Raw genomic sequence first — 23,361 nt, 5'->3', positions numbered from 1 at the left:
TTTTTTTTAAAACATAGATTTCTGATTTAAGGATGCCCAAGTGAGAACCAATATATATCTTTGTTTTAGCTGGCTGCTTGTTCTCCTCTTTTTCTTTTATCAAGTTAGACTGCCGAGCAGTCGGAGTTTGTGTGCCGACAGCGAACCAATCTAGTAACACTGTGCCCACCAGTGATAAGATATTCAAGCTATCAGTGTTTCCACAATCATGCAATAGTGTGAAAAATAGAAGTCTTGAATGATTACTGATTTATGAGTCACTGTTAAGTTCAAAACATAACTCTGGTGGCTAAAGTGTTAATTTTCTATTCATTTTCTAATTTCGGGGTTTGGCATATTGCCTGTGCTGCTTAGTCACAACACGGGCAGTTTATCAAGTTTACATCCACTCATCATGAATGTCATGGTAATTTTGGGGCTTTTAATGCTTCCGGACTGAAAATGAATTTTACGCAAGAGTTGTCTAGAGTTGTTATCTACACAGGATCAAAAGTATACATATAGACTCAAATACATAGACCCCCACTAATATTTGGTTAACTATCCCTTTAGAAAGTTGCATGTCAACAAGATGCTTTTGGTAGCCATCAGCAAGCCTCTGGGATATATCTTGCTGGATATCTTCTCACTCTGCTTGACAGAGTTGCCAGACTTCATTTAAATTAGTTGTTTACCTGGTACACACCTAGCTTTTAAGCATAGTCCACAATTTTTAAATTAAGGTCGGGGCTTTAGGAAGCTTAATGTTTGCCTGCTTTATCCATTCCAAATACATTTTTAATGCGTTTGGGACCATTGTGCTGTTTAGGCAACCAGCTTTATCCAAAAGAGCGTCCACTGAAGGACACAGGAAATCACTCCTGCCCGTGGCCATCTCCCTGTACAGCTCCTCCATCTAACACACTGTAAACACTGCAATAGTTACACCCTTTTTGCACACACTCTACAGTAAAATAGCAAATGACAGAGTTCACAGGTTAGAGTCAAATTTTGATCATATATATTCCACCTCTGTAATATTCTTTCTCCATATTCTTGATATTTATAATTGAGCAATTTGCATATTAGTGCTATTTCTTAAATTTGTAAATTCTGTAATTCAGGTGATGTTCAGGGCAAGAAATCAAATCTCTGAATAGATAAAAGCCAACTTTTAAGTTACGTGCCTGTTCTGGTGCAATGTCTGCTACTTCGTATGTAAGTGGGTGTGGATATAAAGCCTGGAGTGATCACAACATGAATGGCTTCACTGAAACAAACTTTTCAAACATTTCAGGATTTCAAAGGCTACTTCTCTCTACATCTGCCACCGCCTCCCCACAAGACTTGCATCATAAGACACAGATCAGCTGACTAACTTTGGATTTTGACTGTTAGAATTAAGGTAAAACAAGGAAGTCTTTACATCTTTCAGATCACATATGAAAATGGCCCAAATCAAAAGGGAAAAGATCAGATTTCACATGACTGCAACATGTTAAAATAGAAAAAGACTGTAAAATAAAAAAAAGAAAACCTCAACAATAGTTTTAAAGTGGCAGATTGAGAGCAAATCCCTGCAGCCAATCTTGCATTTGGTCCAAAGCCTAAAACCGGAAGACTAGAAACTGCATCTGATGAGTTCCAAATGTATCCTGCAGCATGACAAAGAGCCTGAAATTCAGCCATCTTTAGCAACAAAAACAAGGTGCCCTGCAACAGATGGCTATGCCCCCGCAGTCTCCTGATCTCAACATCAAGGAGTCAGTCAGGGATTACATGAAGAGACAGAAACACCTGAGACAGCCTAAATCCTGTAGACAAAATTCTCCCGCTATGTTTACAGTATATATAAGTAAATGCTTTCTAAACACAGCCCTGAGTCATAGATAATACACATTCACATTCTCTTATCACTGGCCCTCTGGCCATAAGAGTGACCAACAGCATTTAGATGACAGTTTAGAGCTGTTGGCCAACACAGCGTCAAAGTATGTGTCACCATCTCTGACCCCTTCAGCCATTAGCTATCCTCTTTAATACAAAGGGTTATCTACTATGAGGGAATCTATTTGGAGAGATTCCTGCAGGTCATATTATGTCGAGAATACTCCAGCCTGAGTGTTGTGAGAGTCATGCATACAAAAGGATTAATAACAAACTTTCTCGTGTTCCACCCAAGCACCAAATGCCAAATAAGTCACAAAGCTGCCACATTAATGTGCACATTTCTCCTCAGTCTGCTGTTTACTAATATGCTTCTTCAGACTGGATCCATTAAAGTCACATTGTGCAGCTTTGAATTAGTGGATGACTCTAATGCGTGCCACCTCAAAGAACTACAGCATTAGTGATTTTTTTTTTAAAAAACCCTCTTTTTCTTCATATTTCCAGAAACTCTCCTCTAGTCTTGCAAAAAACTGCTTCCCTAACGATTCTCAAGCCTTGTGATCAGCAAGTGAGGAGGAAAATAAAACTTAGCTCCTCAAAAATCAGCTGTCCAACACTGAGAAATCAGGAGCTGGATGTGCCTGATGTATCTATTTTAATTTATGAAAGCCGTAGACTATTTGCCTGCAATTTATCAACAAGGCCTTCAATTCACTCTTGATTACCTGTCATTAGTAGGAGAGTCAAAGTGCCCTCACTGTTTAGTTGCTTATGATGTGTGTTCAAAGAACTCAGCAGACAGCTGACGGCTGTCTGCTGAGTTCACCTCAGCTAATATGAGTCACTGAACTCAACCTTTCAGATGCCCTTTGGAGCATTTTTAATAGAATAATAATACGGCTTGGTCCACAGTTATCTAACAGTTTACCAAGAAAATCTTCAATCCAGGTTTGGCGAGTGAAAATTTCATTTGTATGCGTATCTGTGTCCATGCAATGGGTGATGTATACTCCAACTGTTCATCTGAATCAAGCAGCAACCTCTGGCTCCAGAAGTGAGTGAGTTCCCATAGACTCTCATGGTAAAATGCACAACTCTACAGACAAAATAAAAGAGGCTGTTTAAGGACATTTTCAGCTGTATGATGAGTGAGTTTTCCTATAACTTTTCTTATGCTGTTAACACCTAAATTTAGGGATGTGGCTGCTTTGGTTAACAGGTGTCCTGTTGTTCGGAGCTGAAGTTGATCTCTATCTGCTCTATGTCACATGCTAACTTATGTCAGTGACCTTTAGTTTAGTAAATCTGACCCCAAGTCTATGTTCAAATACGGTAGACTATTAGCCAGATCCATCCTGGTTAAAAAAAGCCTTGCAACACAGCAACAGTGAAAATGCTAAGCTTGAGGCTTAAATTAGTGGATTACATCATAGTACCCACATCAATCTTGCCTTTTATGGATGCAGCTAGCTAACCAAGGTTGCTAGCATTAGCTGATAACTTTGCACACCATTTTCTTATTAAAATAGATCAACTTCTAGCGCCAAAACATAAATAAAGATCAAAGTACGATGTCACGCCTGTCTTTTGTGTGTAGTCTGTGCGACTAATGAGGCCACTTCTGATTAAAAAAAAGAAAGAAAAGAAAAGGGAAAATTCATAAAGCTAAATTCCAGACTAAAAAAAACCCAATGAAACGCAATGAATATGTAAGGTGTTTATATCCATCCTTACATATACAATCCACATCTGTCTTTTGTGACGACTACGCTAACACCCGTGCAGCTGTGGATGCAGCTTTGCTAACTGAGGTTACTAGCATTAGCTTCAAACTTAACAAGTATGTAAAATTAATTCAGGGTTCAAAATAAAAACCTACAGTCTGTGGTGCTAATGAGGGCACTTCTGACTCCCCCCCATAACGGAATAACAGAAAAACAAGCTGTTATAAACTTAAAGCTATGCTACATACCAAAAAACACAAAAAAATAGATCCACAGAATAGAACTGAATGCTTGTTAAATTGAAGCAATGTCGTACAACAACATCTGGCGCCCCGTACAAGAGATCAAGCCTCATGCTGCTAAATCAAACTAAAATAAAAACTTCACTATAAACTCTGATAAAGACTGTCAACAACTCCAGTTAAGGTCTCCAAGTGGCCCTCTTAAAGGAGGGAACTTCATCAGTGTAATGTTAGTGGGAGAACAAAACACTCAAAAATAACAGACAGCACTTAACGGCAGAATTATGCAGATTATAACTGCTGCATTAAATCAGACCGAGGGCTGAAGTCATGCACAGTGTTTTACACATCTGCATAATTCAAACTGCTGTAAAATCATTCTGCAAATGTGTGAATTAATACAAAGCGGTTACGCACACTGAAGAAACTGTTAGTGCTGAGCGTTAAAGAGGTGGTAAAGTATGTATGAATGCTTGAGTCCGTCTGGCTGACATAAGTTAAACTTCAAATACAAAGTTCGCCATTAATGTGAAGGAATAAATATGAAAATCTGGCTGCTGATTAGAGAAGTGCAGAAAAAATACATACAGAAAACAAACGTGGCTTCTGCACATCTCAAGAAGAAAACAATAAATCTGTCTGCAGAGGAAGAAAACAGGCAGGTGGGAGAGCAAAGGACAAACAGTCAGTTAAGTGCAGATGGAGGGAAAACAGTGTTGTCAAAGTTTTTATATTAACAAACTGTACAGAATATAATACGTCTGCTCTCAGTGGAGTGTAACGCCAGGCTTTAAATATAATATATCACTGCTAAGGAGCAGCACATGAATATTTCAACACAGCAAGCAAAAAAGCAAACTTTGATCTTCTCTTTTAAAAAATTAGAAACAGTAGAATTTTTTTTTTCATGATACTGCACCCGCAATATTTCAGTCCACAGAAAAACACAGCACTACTCAATTCACTAAATGTGTAATATTGGAGCTCAGGCTTAAAACATGACATAATTTTTCTCTTGTTCATTTTGATAATTTTCGCCAATCAAATCAAAACTGCACTTATGACTCATGCTGTGGAGTGTGAGGGAGCCCTACGGGACTTAAAATTGTTGGAGAACAGGCACTTGTAAAACACGAGCCCTGCTCTCAGTTGCAATCTGCAATGAGCTCACGTTTATTCCGCAACTATGGATTTATAAGATCCTGCTTATAATAACAAGCTCATTTTCTTACTGGTGTTTACTGAAGGGTAAACCCACGGTCCAGTTATCAGTTAAACAGTTATCACTTGTTTAAATGCCTAAGTATAACATGTACTATAACACATCATAGACAGGTCTGCTGTTTTCCACCTAATTGAGACTTCTGTGTGAAATCCACATCATAACATAAGACGTAACCTGAAACCCCTTTTTTAATCCTACGCCACAACCTTCCATACAACCTGACCTGCACCTCCTAAGAAAGGCAACTACACATTGCGTCGACGCAGCCCACAACTTGGAAGGTCACGGCGTAGGGTTAAAGAGGGTTTCTGTATACATCGTATGTTACCATGCAGATTTCAGGCAATTGGGGGAAAAACTGATATCTGAGCAAAGCTTTCCTTTCAAGTCTGTAGGTCATTATGTATATATGTATAAATGCTAATGCACTGTAAAAAGTTAGTAATTGAAATAAAAAAGAGGAAATGAGATTCCTACTTTGCTCAAAAGATCTCTAGAATCAGATATACCAAAAACCTGCTGGTACCTTAAATCCTGCCCTTTGCCTGCAGATTCTGCATACTCTTATGCAAATTTATAGAGATTACTGTGCCAGAGAACCTCTTTCAGACTCCCCCCGCTGGCCTACACACACCAGTGTTACAGACCTGAATATTCTCAGGTTTTTTAGTTAATTTTCTCCTTGAGAGTCACAGCGTGTTTTTAGTCCACTGCCCTTGTGGCTGTCTGACTTCTACCCTGGACTGAAAAGAGCTTCTCTAGTCCTCCCTCAGTGTTAAAATGGGAATCTCCAAAAGTTGATTCTGTTCATCTGGACGTAACGTTTTGTGGGAGAAACGTTTCGTCACTCATCCAAGTGACTTCTTCAGTCTCAGCTGACTGCAAGACGTTAAAATGGGAATGTTTGTGCTGCAGATGCTGTTGGACAGTACGGTGGAGTTCACAAGTCTCTTCGCGTCTTGGTTTATTTTGGAGTCTTTTCTGGCGCAGTGACATGCAATGTTCTCACACGCCTTATGCATTTATTTACTCAGTGATTTTCAGTCATTTTGCACCAACGCAGCTGTCAATGAAGAAGCGGTCGAATTCGGGAAGTCATGGGCTTCTCTGCTGAGTCAAACTGAATTGTGCCAGTAAAAGGCAATGAGTTCAGACTCAAAGGATGACAAGCCTTGCATTATTCGAGGCTGGATTTAACAGTGGACCTGCTCCATCTTAGATTTTGTACTGAATGCAGGATAAACTGAGAATAGCTTCTCTCGATTTACACACGGAAATCCAAGAAAACCAACCAACTGTTGCAACTCTCAGCTAAACTGACTGAGGTTGAGTGGGCATGTCTGCTGAATGGAGCTTGGTAGCTTGCAAAGCACTTGCTGCTGGATACAAGTGTCATCATGACACACCTAAGAAGCAGTGGAAAGTCAGCTTTTTAACAGTCTTGCGATCCATCCTGTCGCTCTACAACTGAGCAGATGCTCATCGTGCCCTACGCCGTCACAGACAGTTGAAGAAGCCTGTGAAACGTCACAGGCTTCCAGGTTGAGATCCTATATCAAGGATGTTACAGCAATAATGAATGAGTGACTGGTGCCAGAGAAGACCCACACTGTCCCCTCTTTTCTAGTGGGCGAGGTACACAATGGTCACACAAGACAATCAAACTGAACTTTTGGGGTCAAACATGGTTCAGATAGCAAAGTGTGACCTTTAAAGAGGACCTATTACATTCATACCAGTTCTATATCTCTATTCTAACTCTAATAGAGTATCTCTGCAGGATTTACAGTTCAAAATAACCTTGATTTTTCTCATGCTGAGCTTCAGTGCAGCACGTAGTTTAACCCACAAAGGATCCTGTTCCTTTAGCTCCTTCCTCCTTGGTGGACTACTAGAGTAAGCTTTGTTTCTCGTTTCTGAACTGAGCAGTTTCTGTCATATTTTAGGCGTACTTCCAGGACAAAATGACTGGGTGTGCATCAAATCTTAGTGAGGATGGTCACTGCCAGTACAGTTTGCCATGGCTACCCTTGGAAAAACCCAGAAACTATTCCAGTGGTCGTCAAAGCACATACAAAGCACATGTCAAAACGTGTTGTTACAGGTGCTGTTGAGCTTGTCAGATGTCATCTTTATGGAGGAGAGAATTACCCTCTTCTGATTGGCTGCCCCTCAAAAACAGAAGGCATAGAGGTTAGCATATCAGGGATATCCCCTTTCTCTGACATCATACAGACCCAGAAGTAGAAAGAGTATGAAACCCGAGTCTCACAGGGAATACTTATATGTGCATTGACCTCATTGTTTCAAACCTCTGGCCATGTTTAAAATGAGCTTCCACTGTAAGTGACTATAGCAGCTCCCCTTTACTCTCCCCGTTGTTTTGAAACTCTATCCTAACTGAGTATTTGCCCATCGTGTGTGGCTAAACCTAAGTAAACCTTCACCACGAGAGCAGTGGATTAGACTATGTGCATCATTTTGATAACAGCAAAGCTGCGTTTGGCTTTAGAGCCAATGAGAAACAACATATTTTCCCATTTAGTTAAGAGGACATTCTGAACGTGGGAGTCACAATGAGGATGAAACTGAAGACCTATCTAATTATACTGGACTTGCATATTGAATGAAATTTGCTCATTCACTGTGGCAAATCTACACACATGACAAATCCAATCAGGAAAAAAAAGCAGAGGTACAAGTCTGTGAAAACACAGTGTGCTAATCATGCTGTGGTTGTGCGCTGATGACGAGCTGGGGGGAGGAGGGGATTGTTGTTGCCCACTTAGCAGCAACAGTGAAATAAATCTCACATAAATCTTGGTGCCGTGGGGAGCTGAAGCTCGGCAGAAGACGCAGCAGACCTGTCTAACACCGGACGACAGCCGGCTTCATAAATATGGAGGGCAGAGCGTGGAGGAGCGAGAAGGAGAATGAATATTTTACTGAGCTAAGGCCAGTGGGAAACAGAGGGCGAGGATGGCCAGAGAGAGGGAGAAGGTACAGCTGGACGCTTTGGTGTTATATAACACACACCCGCACACACAAACTGAAGGACACACACGCACAGAGATAGAGGCATAAACACAAAGCAGCATAAATGAGCACAGACGACAGAAAAAGATGAATGGCCACACACACACACACAGTCTGTTTCCATCTCTCTCAAACACACACAAACACCGGTGTCTGTTGTCCACCCACGACTGTGTTCATCCATCTTATTTTCATCATACACAAGATGCCAGCCCATCTGAGACAATAACCGGCTTAACAAACACATAAACACACATGCAGTAGGAAAGAGACTCGGAGAAGCAACACAAACCGCCTCCTGTGTCGTCAGCTGTTCTGTTATGCTGCCTTTTCGACGTTTCCTTTTGATCAACAAGTGATGTCAATAAAGTAATCTGTAGGAATTAAAGGATGAGTCTCATGATGTTTCATATTTTCTCAACAAATCCCGTGCAAAGATCGAAACCAGCAGCACACTGATCCGAGTACCTGAGTAGCCAAAACCTCTGCGGCCCTCAAGCTTCTCCTTCTTCTTCTTTTTTTCTTCTCCAAAATCTATTACATGAAGGGCTGGACAACGCAGCCAAAAATAAGAAATTACCTCTGTTTTCTGGCTTTAGGATGACTCAGAATTATATAACCGATTCAAACGTCACTGAACACTTGCAGGAACTAGTTTTTGTTATGGGCTAAACAAACAAGATAGCATCCATTAGCATCAGTTATCCACCTTCTGCTTTACATGAAGAAACTTTCTGGTTTGTCTGAGCAGAGTTTGCATTTTCTCCTGCATGACTTCGTCACACATGTTAGGGTAAATGTAAATTGTCTGTAGGCGTAAATGTGATCTGCCCAGGGTGGACTTCGTCTTTCCATCCATCCATTTATCCATCTATTTTCTACTGCTTATCTGAGTTCGGGGCATAGGGGCAGCAGTCTTAGCACAGAAGCTCAGATTTCCCTCACCCCGGCCACCTCTTCCAGCTCTAAGTCATTCCCAAACCAAACCAGAGATATAATCTCTCCAGCGAGTCCTGGGTCTGCCCTGGGACCTCCTAGGACATGCACAGAATACCTCACCTAGCAGGTGTCCAGAAGGAATCCAAGTCAGATGCCCTAAGAACCTCAACTGACTCCTTTTGATGTGGAGGAGTAGTGGCTCTACACCGAGTCCCTCTTGAATGTCCACGCTCCTTACTGCCCACCCACCACATGAATCGATACCTTATCTCGATGGAGGGGGTTTATGTGTATTGGTGATCCCAGGAGTTATGTTGTCAGGGCCAATTAAACTTTGGTAGGATCTTCCAATGCAAATTAGTCCAGAAAGGACCAGAAAAAGTGACTCAAAGACCCCTGTGTTAAGGGAAAAAAAACAAGCATCCAGTGTAACCTGGCTGAGACAGGGTTACGGGGTCCTACCGTGCAGCCAGGACTGGGGTGGAGGCCGTAGCCTATGGGGCCCAGCCTGGCTTAGGCCAAAGAAGTTAATTGGGTCCGTCCTCCAGTGGAGGACTTTGCACAAAAAGCTGACCCATATGAGGGACCACAGGGGGATCAGTGGATCAAGCAGTGGTCAAACAAACAAATAGAAATAGTACAGTGAAGAGGTGAGTTGTTTGTAAGACTCACGATGGGCAGTCTTTATGTTATTTTTGCTTGTTTTTGTTCCAAATACATAAAGTAAATTTTTCTAAATTTGCATGATCTGTTGGAAAATCGAGCTACTGATTTATTGATGATTTTGTTCTCTTTTTCCAGTTAATAAAATTGTTCTTTCTGGTGATGGTTAAAGCTATTGAGATCTAAGTTTGAAGGTCTCTGGGTATGGTCAATGAGGATAAGTTACCTATAGGTCAAACAGAGGGGATTGTGGGATGCTGAGGCTAAGGACTCTGGACAGGTCTCACACGAGTCCGACCAGAACTGTTCTAATAGAGTAAAAAGCCAGAATGCATGAAAATACATGCTTACATGCTTACATGTATACACTATAGATCTTGGTATTGTCCTTTAGTTTCTTTCAATGGTATATAGTGGTGGTACACATCTTTGTCTCACTGTATGACAGCCAGGCTAGGCTCCAGCCCTCTTGACCTTAAGTTAGACAGGCTGTTAAGGAAATAGATGACAGCAGGACAAGCCATTAGCTAGATGGCCACAGATGGCTGGGAATGACATAAGACTAATAGATAAAACCTGAACTCTACAGTAAAGGGATTTGGTGGTTCTCTTAAACTACAGGAGACGTTTTGTTGCTGAAGTCTGGGAGGACTTGTCACTTACAGCAGGGGGTGTCGAACATGCTGTCTGTGGAGCCAGAAACTCACTGTAGACTCACAAAAGTGTGAAAATTACAGAGTAAACGTAAGTTTAGCACATTCACTGTGTTTTGTTCCAGTTTGTGTTGCAAATTAAGAATCGCTCACATTGTGAGAGCCGTGGTCCGAAATGCTACCACATGAAAGCACGGCTAGGTTTTTTCGCCTCGCTAAAGTATCATTTCGTTGTAATGGCAGCAGTCGCACTAGCAGACAGCAGGAGAGACAAAAAGTGGAAAAACTGTGGCTTAATTGATAATGAATGACTCATTATGTTTAACTTTTAACGTAAATGTGTACCATAACTTTTTTTATGTATTAAGAACTTTAACCAGATAGTAAAATGAGAACTTGCCAGAATTTCTCAGATGCCTTTAACAAACTGAGTGATTTCTAGCCTCAAAGTCACAAGGCGGAATATTTGGGTTCAATGTGTATCTTGCATGTTTATTTAGATCCTATAGTTGTCTAATTACACCATGCCAGACTAAATAAAGGATAACTGATCTGAGTGAGCAATGTGACAAAAGGTTTGGAAAGCCAAACCTAAACTAAGGAGCATGATGCTGTGGGCCTTTTAGCAGCTGCATGGTGGAACTATGGGTGGGACAGCTGATTATGGAAACTATATGGAGAAACACGAGGAAGGGAAACTTGGAGGAGACACTAGACCAGGAGCTTCTATTACCTCCTTGCCTCTGCAGTCTGTTGGACAATCCTACCTTAAAAGAAGAAGCTCACACTAGTTGCTATGACCAAGTCTGACGGTTACCGGGGTAACCAGTTCCTTTTCTTGCAATGCAGCTATTCTAATGTCAGGTTGTAGCAGCTGGGTCAGCTTTAGAGTTGTCTGCAGTGAGGTTTATGTAAAGTAAAGGTAAGACCCCGTCTTGTTTTCTGCCTAGAGTTGCTAGTGGATTGGATCAGTGGAGATGTTGTGCTGAGGAAGAGGGTGTGCTTGCCCTATCATCACTGTCAACGGGCAAAAGAGTACATCCTGGGCAGTACACATTGGCCATCTCAATGGGAGTACTTAGACCAGATAATGGTAAATTATCAGATTTAAATATAAGAGATGGACATATATAAATATGTTAATTATATGCAGTGCAGTTATGAGACCTCAACCCACTGGAAAACTGTGGGATCTTCAAAAGCCATTAGGTTTCAGGTTAATGGTCTTCCATTTATTCAGACCTTTAGAATCATTGCCAAGGCTGTTCTGGAAGCAAGTGTTGCACCAACGTGTGGTTCAAAAGCAGAAGCAGAGGCGACAGGACTTTTTCAATGGCGTCTCCTAATCTTTGGGCATTTTCATGTAAGCTCCCAGTCTCTGTCATTTTAAAACAGTGTTAAAAAACCTACTTATTCTCTGTAATCTGGGTTTTATTATGCAAACACAGTCTTATTTATAGTACAGTACTACTTTATCTGATTATTCTTAATGTGGATTTAGTGGCTGCTATGCATAGGATATTTTGTATAATACAGAGAACATTGGCCAACTGAGATTATTTCTATAGCATATTTATAACAAACTTTGACTTGAGTTATACTTACTTGTTTCTTTTAATTTCTCCGTGGTCAGTAACTTTATGTTTAGGGAATGTGCAAAACACAGAATCCATCAGTATACATTTGCCTCGGTTTTTAACAGAATGCACCACTGTGACAGTAAATTTTCTTTCAATATGAAGCTTTTGTTTGAGTTATTCTTGTGTGTTATACAAAGCTTTTGATTTCTAAAACATATATACCAAATGCCTGTACCAGGGCTCCAGTCTATTCCAACAGAGAACAGTAACAGTGGAATTTAGCTTAACTACATATGGCACGGTACCCTGCAATCACTGGAGTGCCAAATGTGTATTAATCCACAATGAAAAATAGTTCTGAACACATTGTATGTACTACTTACTCTTCATAAAGTTAAATCTGCAACAACTGACATAGAGCGTAACGACCAAAGTACTGCAAGAGCTGCTGAGCCATGATAGTCCATTACCACGAAGCTCCCTGTGTACAGTTTTTGTGCTGATGCTAATGCCAGAGAAGGTTTGGAGATCTGGAGTTACTGAGTCAGCAGAACGCTGGTGTCTTTTACACACTATGCACCTCAGCGCCCAGCAGCCATGCTCTGTACCTTTATGTGGTCAGAGCTGCTGTGGTTCCTAAAACCTTCCTCTATGTAATAATATCTCTTAGAGAGAGAAGACATTTCACATTCTGTCACATCCTGTTACAACACCATGATTTTATAGATCTGTGACAACAAAAGTGAAATCACTCAAAGATTAAGAGGCCTGGCCCAAAATATTTATCTCTATAATGTATAACAGTGGTATATCTTTCTGTCTTCAGTGGTCTTAAGCGCGTGAGCTGAAAGCAGTTGGACTTCTTCTCTCATCCGAAAAGTTTCCTTGGAAAAGTAAAGAGTATTTAAACCCTGATGGAGATTATTCCAAGGATGATTATGAGATGTCTAGTGAAAGGCCCACTAAATGTTAAACAGGATTTCCCATCAGCTTTAGAAGAAGCAGCCTCTCCACTGCAAAGTAAAACATTTTCAAGAACCCAAAAAGAAGTCCTTTGCCTTCGACTCAAGTGCAAATTGACCAAAGATGGGTAGAAAAGCAAGCGTACCGAGAGATGGATTTCAAATGTAGTTACTTTGTTTGCTTTGGTTATAGATTTGTTGGCAAATCTGGAAATTTTTAGACAACTAACTAAGAACAAATGCAACAAAAAAAATCAGTACAATGAAAAGACATGAAATGTGCTGTAAGATCCTACTTGTTCATTCATTCCTTCTCTCAGGTGTTCAAGGTTGTCTCGCTGCCATTCAGCCCCCCCCTCGTTCATTCAGCTAACAACCCACTTTGATTGTTTTAATGGAAGGGCCGGGCAAAGGGCGAGACAGTATGAGTCACAGAGCGAGAACAAGAGGGAGAGAGAGAAAGAGAGAGTGATGGAGAAGCAACTGGCAGGAGGGGACAGAAGAGAAACAGTACCTGAGAACAAATGGAAAACCTTGTTCCCCTGAGGGCTAATTTGCATACACACACACACGCGCACACACAGAGGTTGCACAGTGTATACAACCAGAGCAGTTTCTTCAGTAAACAAGAGATTAATATTAAGATGGCAGCATTCACCTTAAAAAAATAACACCATGGCAGAGTTACAAACATGGACTGCCAACTATAATGTAAACATGCCCGTTTCTGCAGTAGTGATCATTCCTTCAACACACACACACACACACACACACACACACACACACACACACTGAATGATAAAATACTACTCTTAAGAACAACCCTGCAAGGTGAATCCAACACGTATGAGCAGTGCTACTCTAAGCCAGCACGCACACACACACACACACACACTCTACAGCACAACATAAGCACCACATATGAGGGGGAATCTAACTCGCACACCCTTCCGCACGGCATATCTGCATGCAAACACACACATGCATGTTTAAAGTGTCCGACACACACCCATATCAGTGCAGTCCAACACCACACATACACACACGCGCGTGTAAACAGTCTCCCACCCACCTCCGCTTCTTCCTCCATGCCTCTCCCACCCACTCAAAACACAACACACACACGCACACATTCCCTCGATCCATCCAATCCCTCCTCTTCTCCTCCTCTCCATGCATCCTTACCTTGCAGTAGGCTCTGGAGGTTGAGCTGCGCCTGCTGGTGCAGCTCCTCGACACACTCCGGCCTGCTCCACGAGCCGAACACGTTCACGCTCTGTTGCCATGGAGACCTGAAGTGGGCCGTGCCGCCGCCGCTGCTGCTGCCTCCGCCGCCGCCGCTGCTGCTGCTGTGGTTTCCATCGCCGTGGCTGCTGCTGCTGCCACCGCGCCTGCCGCTCTCTGCCTCTAGTCCGCTGGTGGCTGGAGGAGAAGAGGGAGGGGAAAAAAGGATGGGAGGGAGGGATGTGGAGAGGAAGTGATGGATGGAGGGAAAGAGCAGTGGCGGGTAAGAGAGGGGAGATGGAGGGAAACAAGATTATTTAGAGTAAAGTGGGAAGGGGAAAGGGAAAAACAGAGGAATGGTTGGGAAAGAAGAGAAGAGAAGCAAAGAGAATTGGAGGGAAAAAAGGGAGGATGGCAAGGAAGAGAGATTGATGGGGAAAAGAAAAGATAAAAAGATAAAGAAGGGGCGGAGAAGAAGGGAGGTGTAGGAAGTGAAGGAAGCAAGGTAGGGGAGGATAAAAGAAGGGGATGGAGGGAGGAGAGAAAAAATATACATAAATAAAAATGTATGAATTTGCATAACTAATACCCAGAGACGTAGATTACATAACGCAGTATGTGTTGTCAGGGAGAACAAGGACCGAGGTAGGAAGGAAGAAAGGAAGGAAGGCGGGATATAGGGTAAAAAAAAAAAAAAAAGATAAATGAGGGATTAGAGTGGAAACCATGGAGGAGAGGTTGAGAGTTAGAGGGGAAACAGAGAGGAGAGCTTAATTAGGAAGGAAAAGGAAGGAGACAGTGGACGGAGAAGACAGAAGTGAAGGATTAGGGCAGGGAGGTATGAGAGGAAAGAAGCAAAAAGGGATTGTGGCATTAGGAAAAAAAGAAGAACATGAGTGGGAGGAGGAAGGAAGGAGGGATGACATTTAGAGGCAGAAATGTAGAAAAGAGGGAGGTGTGTTCGTGTAAAGAGGGGGGAGAAATAAAAAGCAAAAGGAGGGAAAAGCCAAAAAAAAAGTGGGAAGGAAACGTCGGTCCCTGTCACCATCAACCCTCCCAACACAAACAGACAATCAAAACAAATCATCCACAGCGATCACAAATGGCCATTCAGTGCCGACATAAATGAGACGTCGCCTTGAATCAGCATCGAGGAAGTAATTTGACACATCCAGCGGCTGATAAAACACGAGTAACAAACACGGGAAATGTGACAGCAGATGATATCCAAGTGAAAGGCCAGGCTCTTAAAGGAAATGCAGGCGAGGGGTCACAGACTCAGCAGGAGAAGGCAATTACAGCCAGCATTTGTCTTGTTGCTGAGTCTGTGGTAACAATTACTTAACAAACTGGTTAAACTTTGTCAAGCTTCTGGAAGCTAACTTGGCAAAAGAGGACACTAAAGGTGTAGGTTGTCACGCTGCTTCCCCCCTAAAGAACCATTTAAGAGGGTGAACAAGGAAATATCTGAGCCAGTAATGTTGTCACACATGGATGTGGACAACAGAGGTTCACATTGCTATCAGTAGGAGGCATATCCACTCGCTAAAGATCAGTAAAGATTTATGTGTAGCCTACATATGTTGCATCTTCGTTCTCTGTATCCATAATGTGAATTTCACTTGGCCTTTGCCTTTGTGGGATGAGCCACAATGACCACGTGACCTCTTTATATTAAAGTGTAATGAAGCCACAGTTTTGTTAAACTAGTAGAGGCACAACGTGGGGAAACAAGCCCAAATTCTGGACGAAAGTGGGTAAACTTTTAAAGTGTTTCTTATCCGATCTGAGTGGAGACCTAATGCTTTTAGTGTGTCTGTGACCACTGAAGTTTGTTTTGGCTCTCTCTGTTCATTTAGATACGGGCTTTACAATAACTGCTGTCACCAAGCTGGCTGCTAAGTGTCAAGACTTTTATAGACTCACATTAGCTATGTTTTGGTTTGCCTTACTGAGGACAAATCACAGTGAGTTCTCATTTTGAGCAATGCGAGTATCTTTCAGGTACAGGATGTGTTCCACCGAAAACAGAAGGAACTCGCCTATCAGTACGCATCGCACAGTGGACATTTACAGCATTTCTTTCAGTATTTCTTCTGAGACTTTGTTGCTCGTTTTTTTTCCATTTTTTCCAATGCAATTTCAGCAAAGGCTATAAAAACACAAAACACAACACAGTTACAAACTCCCCTGTTAAATTACTTGCAGCTATGTTGCCGTTTCGTCTAACTGCATTCAAAATTACACGCTGAGACATTTCCTTCAGAGAACCAGATATACAGACAGCTTGTAGAAAGCTAAGAAATCAGCTATGATCCTAGCAATGTTTTCTCCATCCATTAATATTTTTAATCACCTATGAATTTCAGGGTCGAGTGGAGGGTGAAGCCTAATACAGTTATTGTAGAGTAAGGCATTTAGCCTTCACCGTATCTTTGTAACTACAACTTCATGGTCAAATATTGAAAGAAAATGTAGTATAATTATATTATGCAATTTTTATGGTTAAATTAGATTATTCTTAGGATAATATTTTGTTTCTCGGTACACTGCTGTGAAATTACAGTCCAAGTCCAAGATGCATACAGTACATACATGAAACCCAATACTAGATCAAAACATTACACTTTCACCATTAATCATAAGGGAAATAATTCAAAATGTGATTAAGTAAACTGTAGCACGAACATATTTCAGTCTGAATCTATCTGCAAGTCACAGAGGGCCCAAAATGATGATCGTCATCGAGAGGACCTTCATCTACAAAGGCTGAAGGTTGTTACGAGTGGCTCCGGTAATCTCACGGCACACCACAACAATTTTCTCCAGTTCTTTCCTGCTTTTTAGACCAAACCACAAAATCACAGAAAATGAAAGCACTGACTCAGTAAAAGAATAAAAGCTTTCCATCACCGTCATCCCAACATCAAAACTTTGCAACATTCTCAAAAAGAGCAGATGACTTGACCCGTTACGTAAAGCATCTGACTATAAATTATCTCATGATCAACAAGCTGATGCAAAGAAAAGTCTGAGCTAAGAAGGAAATGAATTAATAACTGGAATGGTAAGAAATCAAAAGGCCCACATGCAGAGGTGACCCCAAGCAATATCCAAATCCAGAAATCCGGAAGAAATACTTCAAAGAATAAATTTAAATTATTTAGGTGCATTGACATGAGAGTTATTTCTTATAAAACAATATACCCAGGTTTGATATGCAGCTTCATTCACCACTGAACCTACTGCCTTTACATAAGGCATCTAAAGCATCAAGCTTCCAAAAGAGTGAGAGACCAAAACAGAGCTCCGTCTCTCAGGCTTCAGTTCAGTTCACTTTGTTCTTTTGACAGTAAATGACAGTGATTCACACAAGACTTTTAGTGTCAAGGTGATCTGCAGTTTCTTGGAGACAGACTGTCCTCTAACAGAAATGTCAAATCCTGCTGCAGCTACTCCCACTCGCTGCCAAGCTTCAGCTCGGGAAAATCAACAGCAGCTAAACATCCAGAATTCAAAGTATAAATATCAGCACCAACATGTGTGGGTTTGGATGCGTTTCCGAGGGGACTGTGCAGGAACTACGTCTTGATTTGAGAAAGACTGGTTAAAATTTAAAGTGCGCTCAGTTCCCGGTAGACAGACGCTATTCTGCCGAGAATCCAGCGGCACTATCGTGTCTTGTTTGCTCTGAAGCAGACGTCTCTCCTCACAAAACCCGCCGCGCTGTATGGAATCACAATTTCACCCTCCCAGCTACCGGCTTCATCTTCCTAAGCTGCTTTCACACAATCAGCTCCCACCAGAGAGAGCTACTGTTTATGATACAGAAGTGCACGTCAGTTAGCATCAGTCTCAGAGCGGGGAAGAAAGGCGATCATGCATGATTTATAACCTGCTCTATAACAGACATACACTCTCACCATGGAGCCCTTGGTATTTTAATTTTTATTTGGATCCTTGTGAACACGGTGAGAAAGTCTTCTGCGCTCCGTTGCGGATTGCCTGCTCTTGAAGTTGTTCTGTTTACTGGCTAAATCTGTCTTGCTGCGAGCTAAATATCCCATTAAAGAGTTTGACTTTGTCCCCCTCAGTTGTTTGGAGAATAGGTAGCAGGCAGACCTATCTACACTACTGCATATGTTTTGACTCGTCTGTGCAAAATATATCCGAACTATGTTCACAATTCATTTTTAGCTGTTGTTGCCACTTGAAAAGATGCACACAAAGCCTTTGTAACCAAAGTCTAAGCCTGTATGTGTGTAACAAGGGTCTGTGACAGGAAGTAAAACCATATCTGCAGGGTGCAAGAGGATCTTTAGTGGACTTGAAATGTTCTCAGAGGTTGAGGGCACACAAAACTGCTTCATTTTGTGAAGCTTGTTGTGTCGCAGGTGTACATCACTTTTAAATTATCCGAAGAATTCAGACTAGTTGTTTGTGGCACCGTGTACCTTTTGGAAGTTTTGGTCATTAGACAAAATTTGCACAACAAAGCTCGCAGACGTCGACAGAGGTCGAACGCCATGTAAGCTTGAAGTTGATTTCAAAAAGTAGCGCTGCTGAAATATGCATAAAGAAAATGAGAAAACTTTATCCAGTGAGAGATACTCTATCCTTGTCACAGAGAGAAAACCAGCACAGGGATGAGTGCTCTCTAAGAACATCTTTTCAAAGTGCTCGGTTCCTTTGCTCATTGTTTACAATAGAAAAGGAAGCACTTTTAAGATTGCTCAGAGCAGAGAAAGTACCTAAACAAGGAGTGGAAAAAAAAAAAAGATCCTCCAGCCTTGTAAAAGCAAAGAGCTTCAGGTTTTGTACAGCTACATAAAACAGTAGCAGCTGACAGTCTGTTCACGTCTGCACAAAACTGTTTTTAAAAATGTTGTCAGATAGATGTTGAAACACTTACTGTCAGTTATTCATGTTCGGGTGTCACCACACCTTCCTCAAAGATAGAGAAAAACAGTGACATAGTTCGATAGAAAAGCTTTACTCTAAATGCTAGTAATACTTTTTTTAAACTATCTGGACTGTCGTGATTTGGTTGGGGCAGTGACTCACAAACAGGAGTGATGAAGCCACTTCAGGTCAAATACCTGAGACTCTCCATCAGCTTTTAGAATTGAAGAAGTCTTTTGAAAGAGAGCCCAGAAAGTGGATTCTGTTAATCTGGATGTGCCGTTTTCTGTGGGGCGAAACGTTTTGTCACTTGGAAAAACAACCAGAAGACTTAGGCTCACTTGGATTTTCCCACAGAAAATACTACATCCAGATGAGTGAAATCAACTTTGTGGGATTTCCTTACCTGGATGATTGAGCATCCATCAAGACACTTTTGGGGGAGATGGTACAGGTTTTCAAGAACTTAAATGAAGTTGTATTAAACTCAAAAACGTTAGACCATCATAACCGGGATGAGTGAGAACCTACAGACTCTCTTTCCAAGTATTTTTCTCATTATTACGTCCTGCTTCACTGTCAAGGTTAGTCTCCCTGTGCTAGTTTTACTTCTCTGGACTTCCCCTGATCTATTTGTATTCACCTGTATCTCATTCCCCCTCCTGGTTGTCATCCCCCAGTCAGTCAAAGTGTATAAATAGTCATGCTCCCCTTTGTTCTTTTTGAGTCAGCTGTAGTTCAGCTCCATGTTTCTCCCTGTTTTCCAGGCTCGTGTCCTGCCTTTTCCCTGTTCTTTCATTAGGCCTCAGTCAGTTCTGTCCTTGGCTTGAATTACAAGGTTTACTCTGCCAGCTCTCCCTCAGTGCCTTGTGTTCAAGCCTATTAGTCAATAAAGCTCCTCACCATCCCGAGGTTCTGTGTCCTGGATTTGGACGTTTTTCTCACTACATCCTTTAAGTCTGTGTCATCAATCAAAATCATGCATCATATACCTACTGAGTGACACATACAGCTCTAGCTTCACAGATGCTACATCAAACATTGACTTTTTGGAGATGTGTGTGAGTCAAATCTGTGAGCCTGTGTTTGCGAGCGTATGTGTGCACTTGTGAGGATTAGGTAATATGTGCCAAAGTCACAGAAGCCTCGGGAGTTTCTAAAAATGTGGCACACATTACTGTAAATAGAAAATCCAAAGAGAGAAACAGAGGGGGGCGTTTTAACTACCTTACTTACTGTCATACCTTTGAGACATTACTGTTACTGTGACTGTGTGCAAACGAATTCACACTGCTCTCACTGCACATCAGCACAGGAAGGAGTCATCATCAATCCAACAAGGTTTTTCACAGGCTTGAAGCCTCGCAGGAGTTAAGCTAGTAACCAAACCAGACCACTGCCACTGCAACAAAATTTGCTGAAGAGCCATTAAAAATTATAGAAACCACACTGAATGTTGCAAAACACTGACTGCAAAAAGGAACACGGAGCAGCTGAGTTTATAAAAAGGCCAGATTCCGGTCGGTAATACTCTACCACTACAGAGGTCGTCTGTCTGCTGTGACAGGTACGCCACATTAGAAGAGTACAACCTGTCACCTGTTTCAAGACCATAAAAAACGGAGACCTGTCACTTCCAAGAGAAAAAAAAAAATCAAAGCAACATGGTTGTGATGTGCCAATCAGGGAGCAAGTTCTGAAGAAATGCAGCTTTTGAGGTGTGCTGATGCTAGGAAACATGACGATGGTATGAGCTTCTACACCTGAAACAAAAATCATGCAAGGTTGCTTGTTTGGCTCTTAGAAGACAGACTAATAAAGAAAGTAGTGTTACCTTAATGCTTTTTTAATAATCGATGGATTTTAATTCATATATTACTGACATCAGATTAATAAAATGCTTTTAAGCTCTTTCATAAAAATGATAAATGAATGGAGATCTGAGTGGTGTTAATGGAAACCAGCAAATGAGTTAACTTGGCTACACTGCTGGCAAATTTGACAGATTTACTGCAACTTTACTTACTCTTAACAAAAAAGCGAGTCAGTGCACATCCACACGTCTCTGTGTTCTCTCTATTCAGTGGACCCAGTGGCAGATCACATAGACATAGAGGATCTGTGCTTTTGCAAACACTAAAAGTCATCACTAACTAAGCTACTTTTGCCTCCTCTGTTACCATAACCATACATTGTATTTTCCTCTCATCTGTGATGACATTAACCGTTTGTTAGCGAATGTCGCACACAAGATGATCCTCCTTTTGTTTACTAGATTAACTTAATCCCTTGTTTCAGTGCCTACTGAGCCCATAGCTTCAGTTATTTTCACCTAGTTATTTAGACCTGGAATCATGTCCATGTTCTAAACAGTCTATGGCTAAAACCTGTGAGTGTGAGTGCTAGCTAAAACCAGTTTTAGCTAGCACTTAAAGCTAGATTTAGCAGGCAGAGTTGAAATGAGCCTGCTCCTGTCATATTGCGCAATTCAAATTAAAAAGTATGAATTTTCATCTGAAATGCCCCCTCAACTCGGAGTTGAGTTAAAAATCCAAGATGACAGGAGTAAACTTAAAAGGTAGTAAAACTGTAAAACTTTAAATTTTTACTGCCATTGTTGGGTATTTGTGCCTCACTAAATAATCCATGCACAGCACTGAGGAGGCTTTATCCATGAATACGCTGCAGCAGTGGTTTTAATTGGAAGAGAAACAGGTGACACGACAAATGCCAAATGCTTCATTAGATGAAAAAATGCTGAAAACAACTGCCTGCAAAAAAGAATTACCTGAAGAAGCTTAAAAATCGTCCACGATACCAGCCTACAATGACTAAATCACACATTGTCTGTGCAGGCAGAGCTAACTACTATTACAATTAGAATCCACCCACATTTAAATGCTTATAGATGTAGAAAAACACTAGAAATATAAGAAAAGCTGAATCATAGTCTCAAAAGAATTTACAAAACTTATGAAATAGCTAGCTGGAGTTAACCTATTGTATTATAGAAACTTTTCTTGACATTATTTTTCTTGTCTGGACTGCTTATCTCTTATTTACCTGGCAAATACTATAGACGCCTCCTTTGTATGTGAGAAATTAGCAAAATATGGTCTCACTGTCAGAATAAGTTTGTATTTTTGTACTAAGGGAAGTGTGCTACAGGGATATTTAATGAGTGTTTATATTTTTATAAGTTTCTCAGGGGTAATCGGAGCCTCTAACCTGCACTGCTGGTAGCGTCATTTAAAAGAGGAGCATTTGGGAATACTTTCAGAGGTTTAAAAAAATATACAGAAATATGTTTTAAAAAGTGTTTGGATCCTAAATGAGAATTCTTTTTTTTAAATACCAGTAACACATAAAATAATATGTAAAATAGATGGTCACCTTAAACTTTTTTTTTTTATTGAGTGACGGAGGACAAAGTCTGGGTAATCATCCCTGTTTTGCAAACAGAAATAACTGTGATTTGGCTTTGTTTTCACAGTCATGGCATCTGACCTCAAAAGACTTTCAGACCTGCAGCTGATGACAGAGTCTGCTCTGGCGGATACGAGAGACGCACCAGTCCTCGGGGAGACTTGTTTCCTCTCAGGTTAACAATTAATTCTTGATTAAAAGTTGAACAGCAGCCAAATACACACATATACACAGAGCACACCCGCAGTCATCCTCAGTGGAGATGTCACTATTTCCCTTCCTCCCTTATGTAACCACGGTGACATGAAAAGGAGGGAAGATGGAGGGATTGGATAGAGGAGAGACACAAGCCTCTGGGCATCACTGGGCAGATTTAGAAAAAAAAAAGCCAATCTCCTCAGTGCTCTTAGGAAAAGAAAAAAGATTGTTCTGGAAATAAATGCAGTGCAACGTCAAGCCAGCTCCGTGTTTGAGCTTTAATTCCCATGAAATGCAAATAACGATCACAGACCTACCCTACTCAACTTATTTTACACTCTTTGTGATAATCTCCATCGTCCTAAAACTAATTTCGGCTGGCTCTAGCTCTCGGAGCTGTGAAAAAGTGCTTGTCTCCTTCCTGATTTCTCAGTCTTTTGGATTTTTCCATAAACTTAAATGTTTCAGATCATGAAACAAACTCTAATATTATTCACAGATAACCTGACTAAATACAGCATGCAGTTTATCTATTAAGAGAAAAAGTTATACAAACCTACCTGTGAAAATGTAACTGTTCCTGATAACTGATAACTGGCCGTTACACCCTTGGAAACGAGAACTGCCATCAAGCATTTGTGATAACTGGCAATGACTCTTTTAGATCACTGTGGAGCTCATTGTGGCTGCTACTTCAAAGCACATTGTGCGCTGTCTG

The 23,361-nt window shown here is 41.2% G+C and overlaps 1 protein-coding gene across 4 annotated transcripts in view; it reads right to left on the bottom strand.

Moving 5' to 3' along the window:
* nhsl2 (NHS-like 2) overlaps positions 1–23,361 on the bottom strand; it is a 209,933-nt gene that overhangs the window by 41,941 nt on the left and 144,631 nt on the right. For all 4 annotated transcript variants that reach the window (XM_005750908.1, XM_005750909.1, XM_005750910.1 and 1 more), the window contains exon 2: positions 14,079–14,315. In XM_005750908.1, coding sequence (XP_005750965.1) covers positions 14,079–14,315 — 237 coding nt within the window. The remainder of the gene's footprint in view (positions 1–14,078; positions 14,316–23,361) is intronic.

This window comes from Pundamilia nyererei, unplaced genomic scaffold (assembly GCF_000239375.1).
Source record: "Pundamilia nyererei isolate P.nyererei 1_Seehausen unplaced genomic scaffold, PunNye1.0 scaffold00292, whole genome shotgun sequence".
NCBI classification, from domain to species: domain Eukaryota; kingdom Metazoa; phylum Chordata; class Actinopteri; order Cichliformes; family Cichlidae; genus Pundamilia; species Pundamilia nyererei.
Note: the sequence above shows the minus strand (reverse complement) of the source record. Positions and strands in the feature narration are given on the sequence as shown.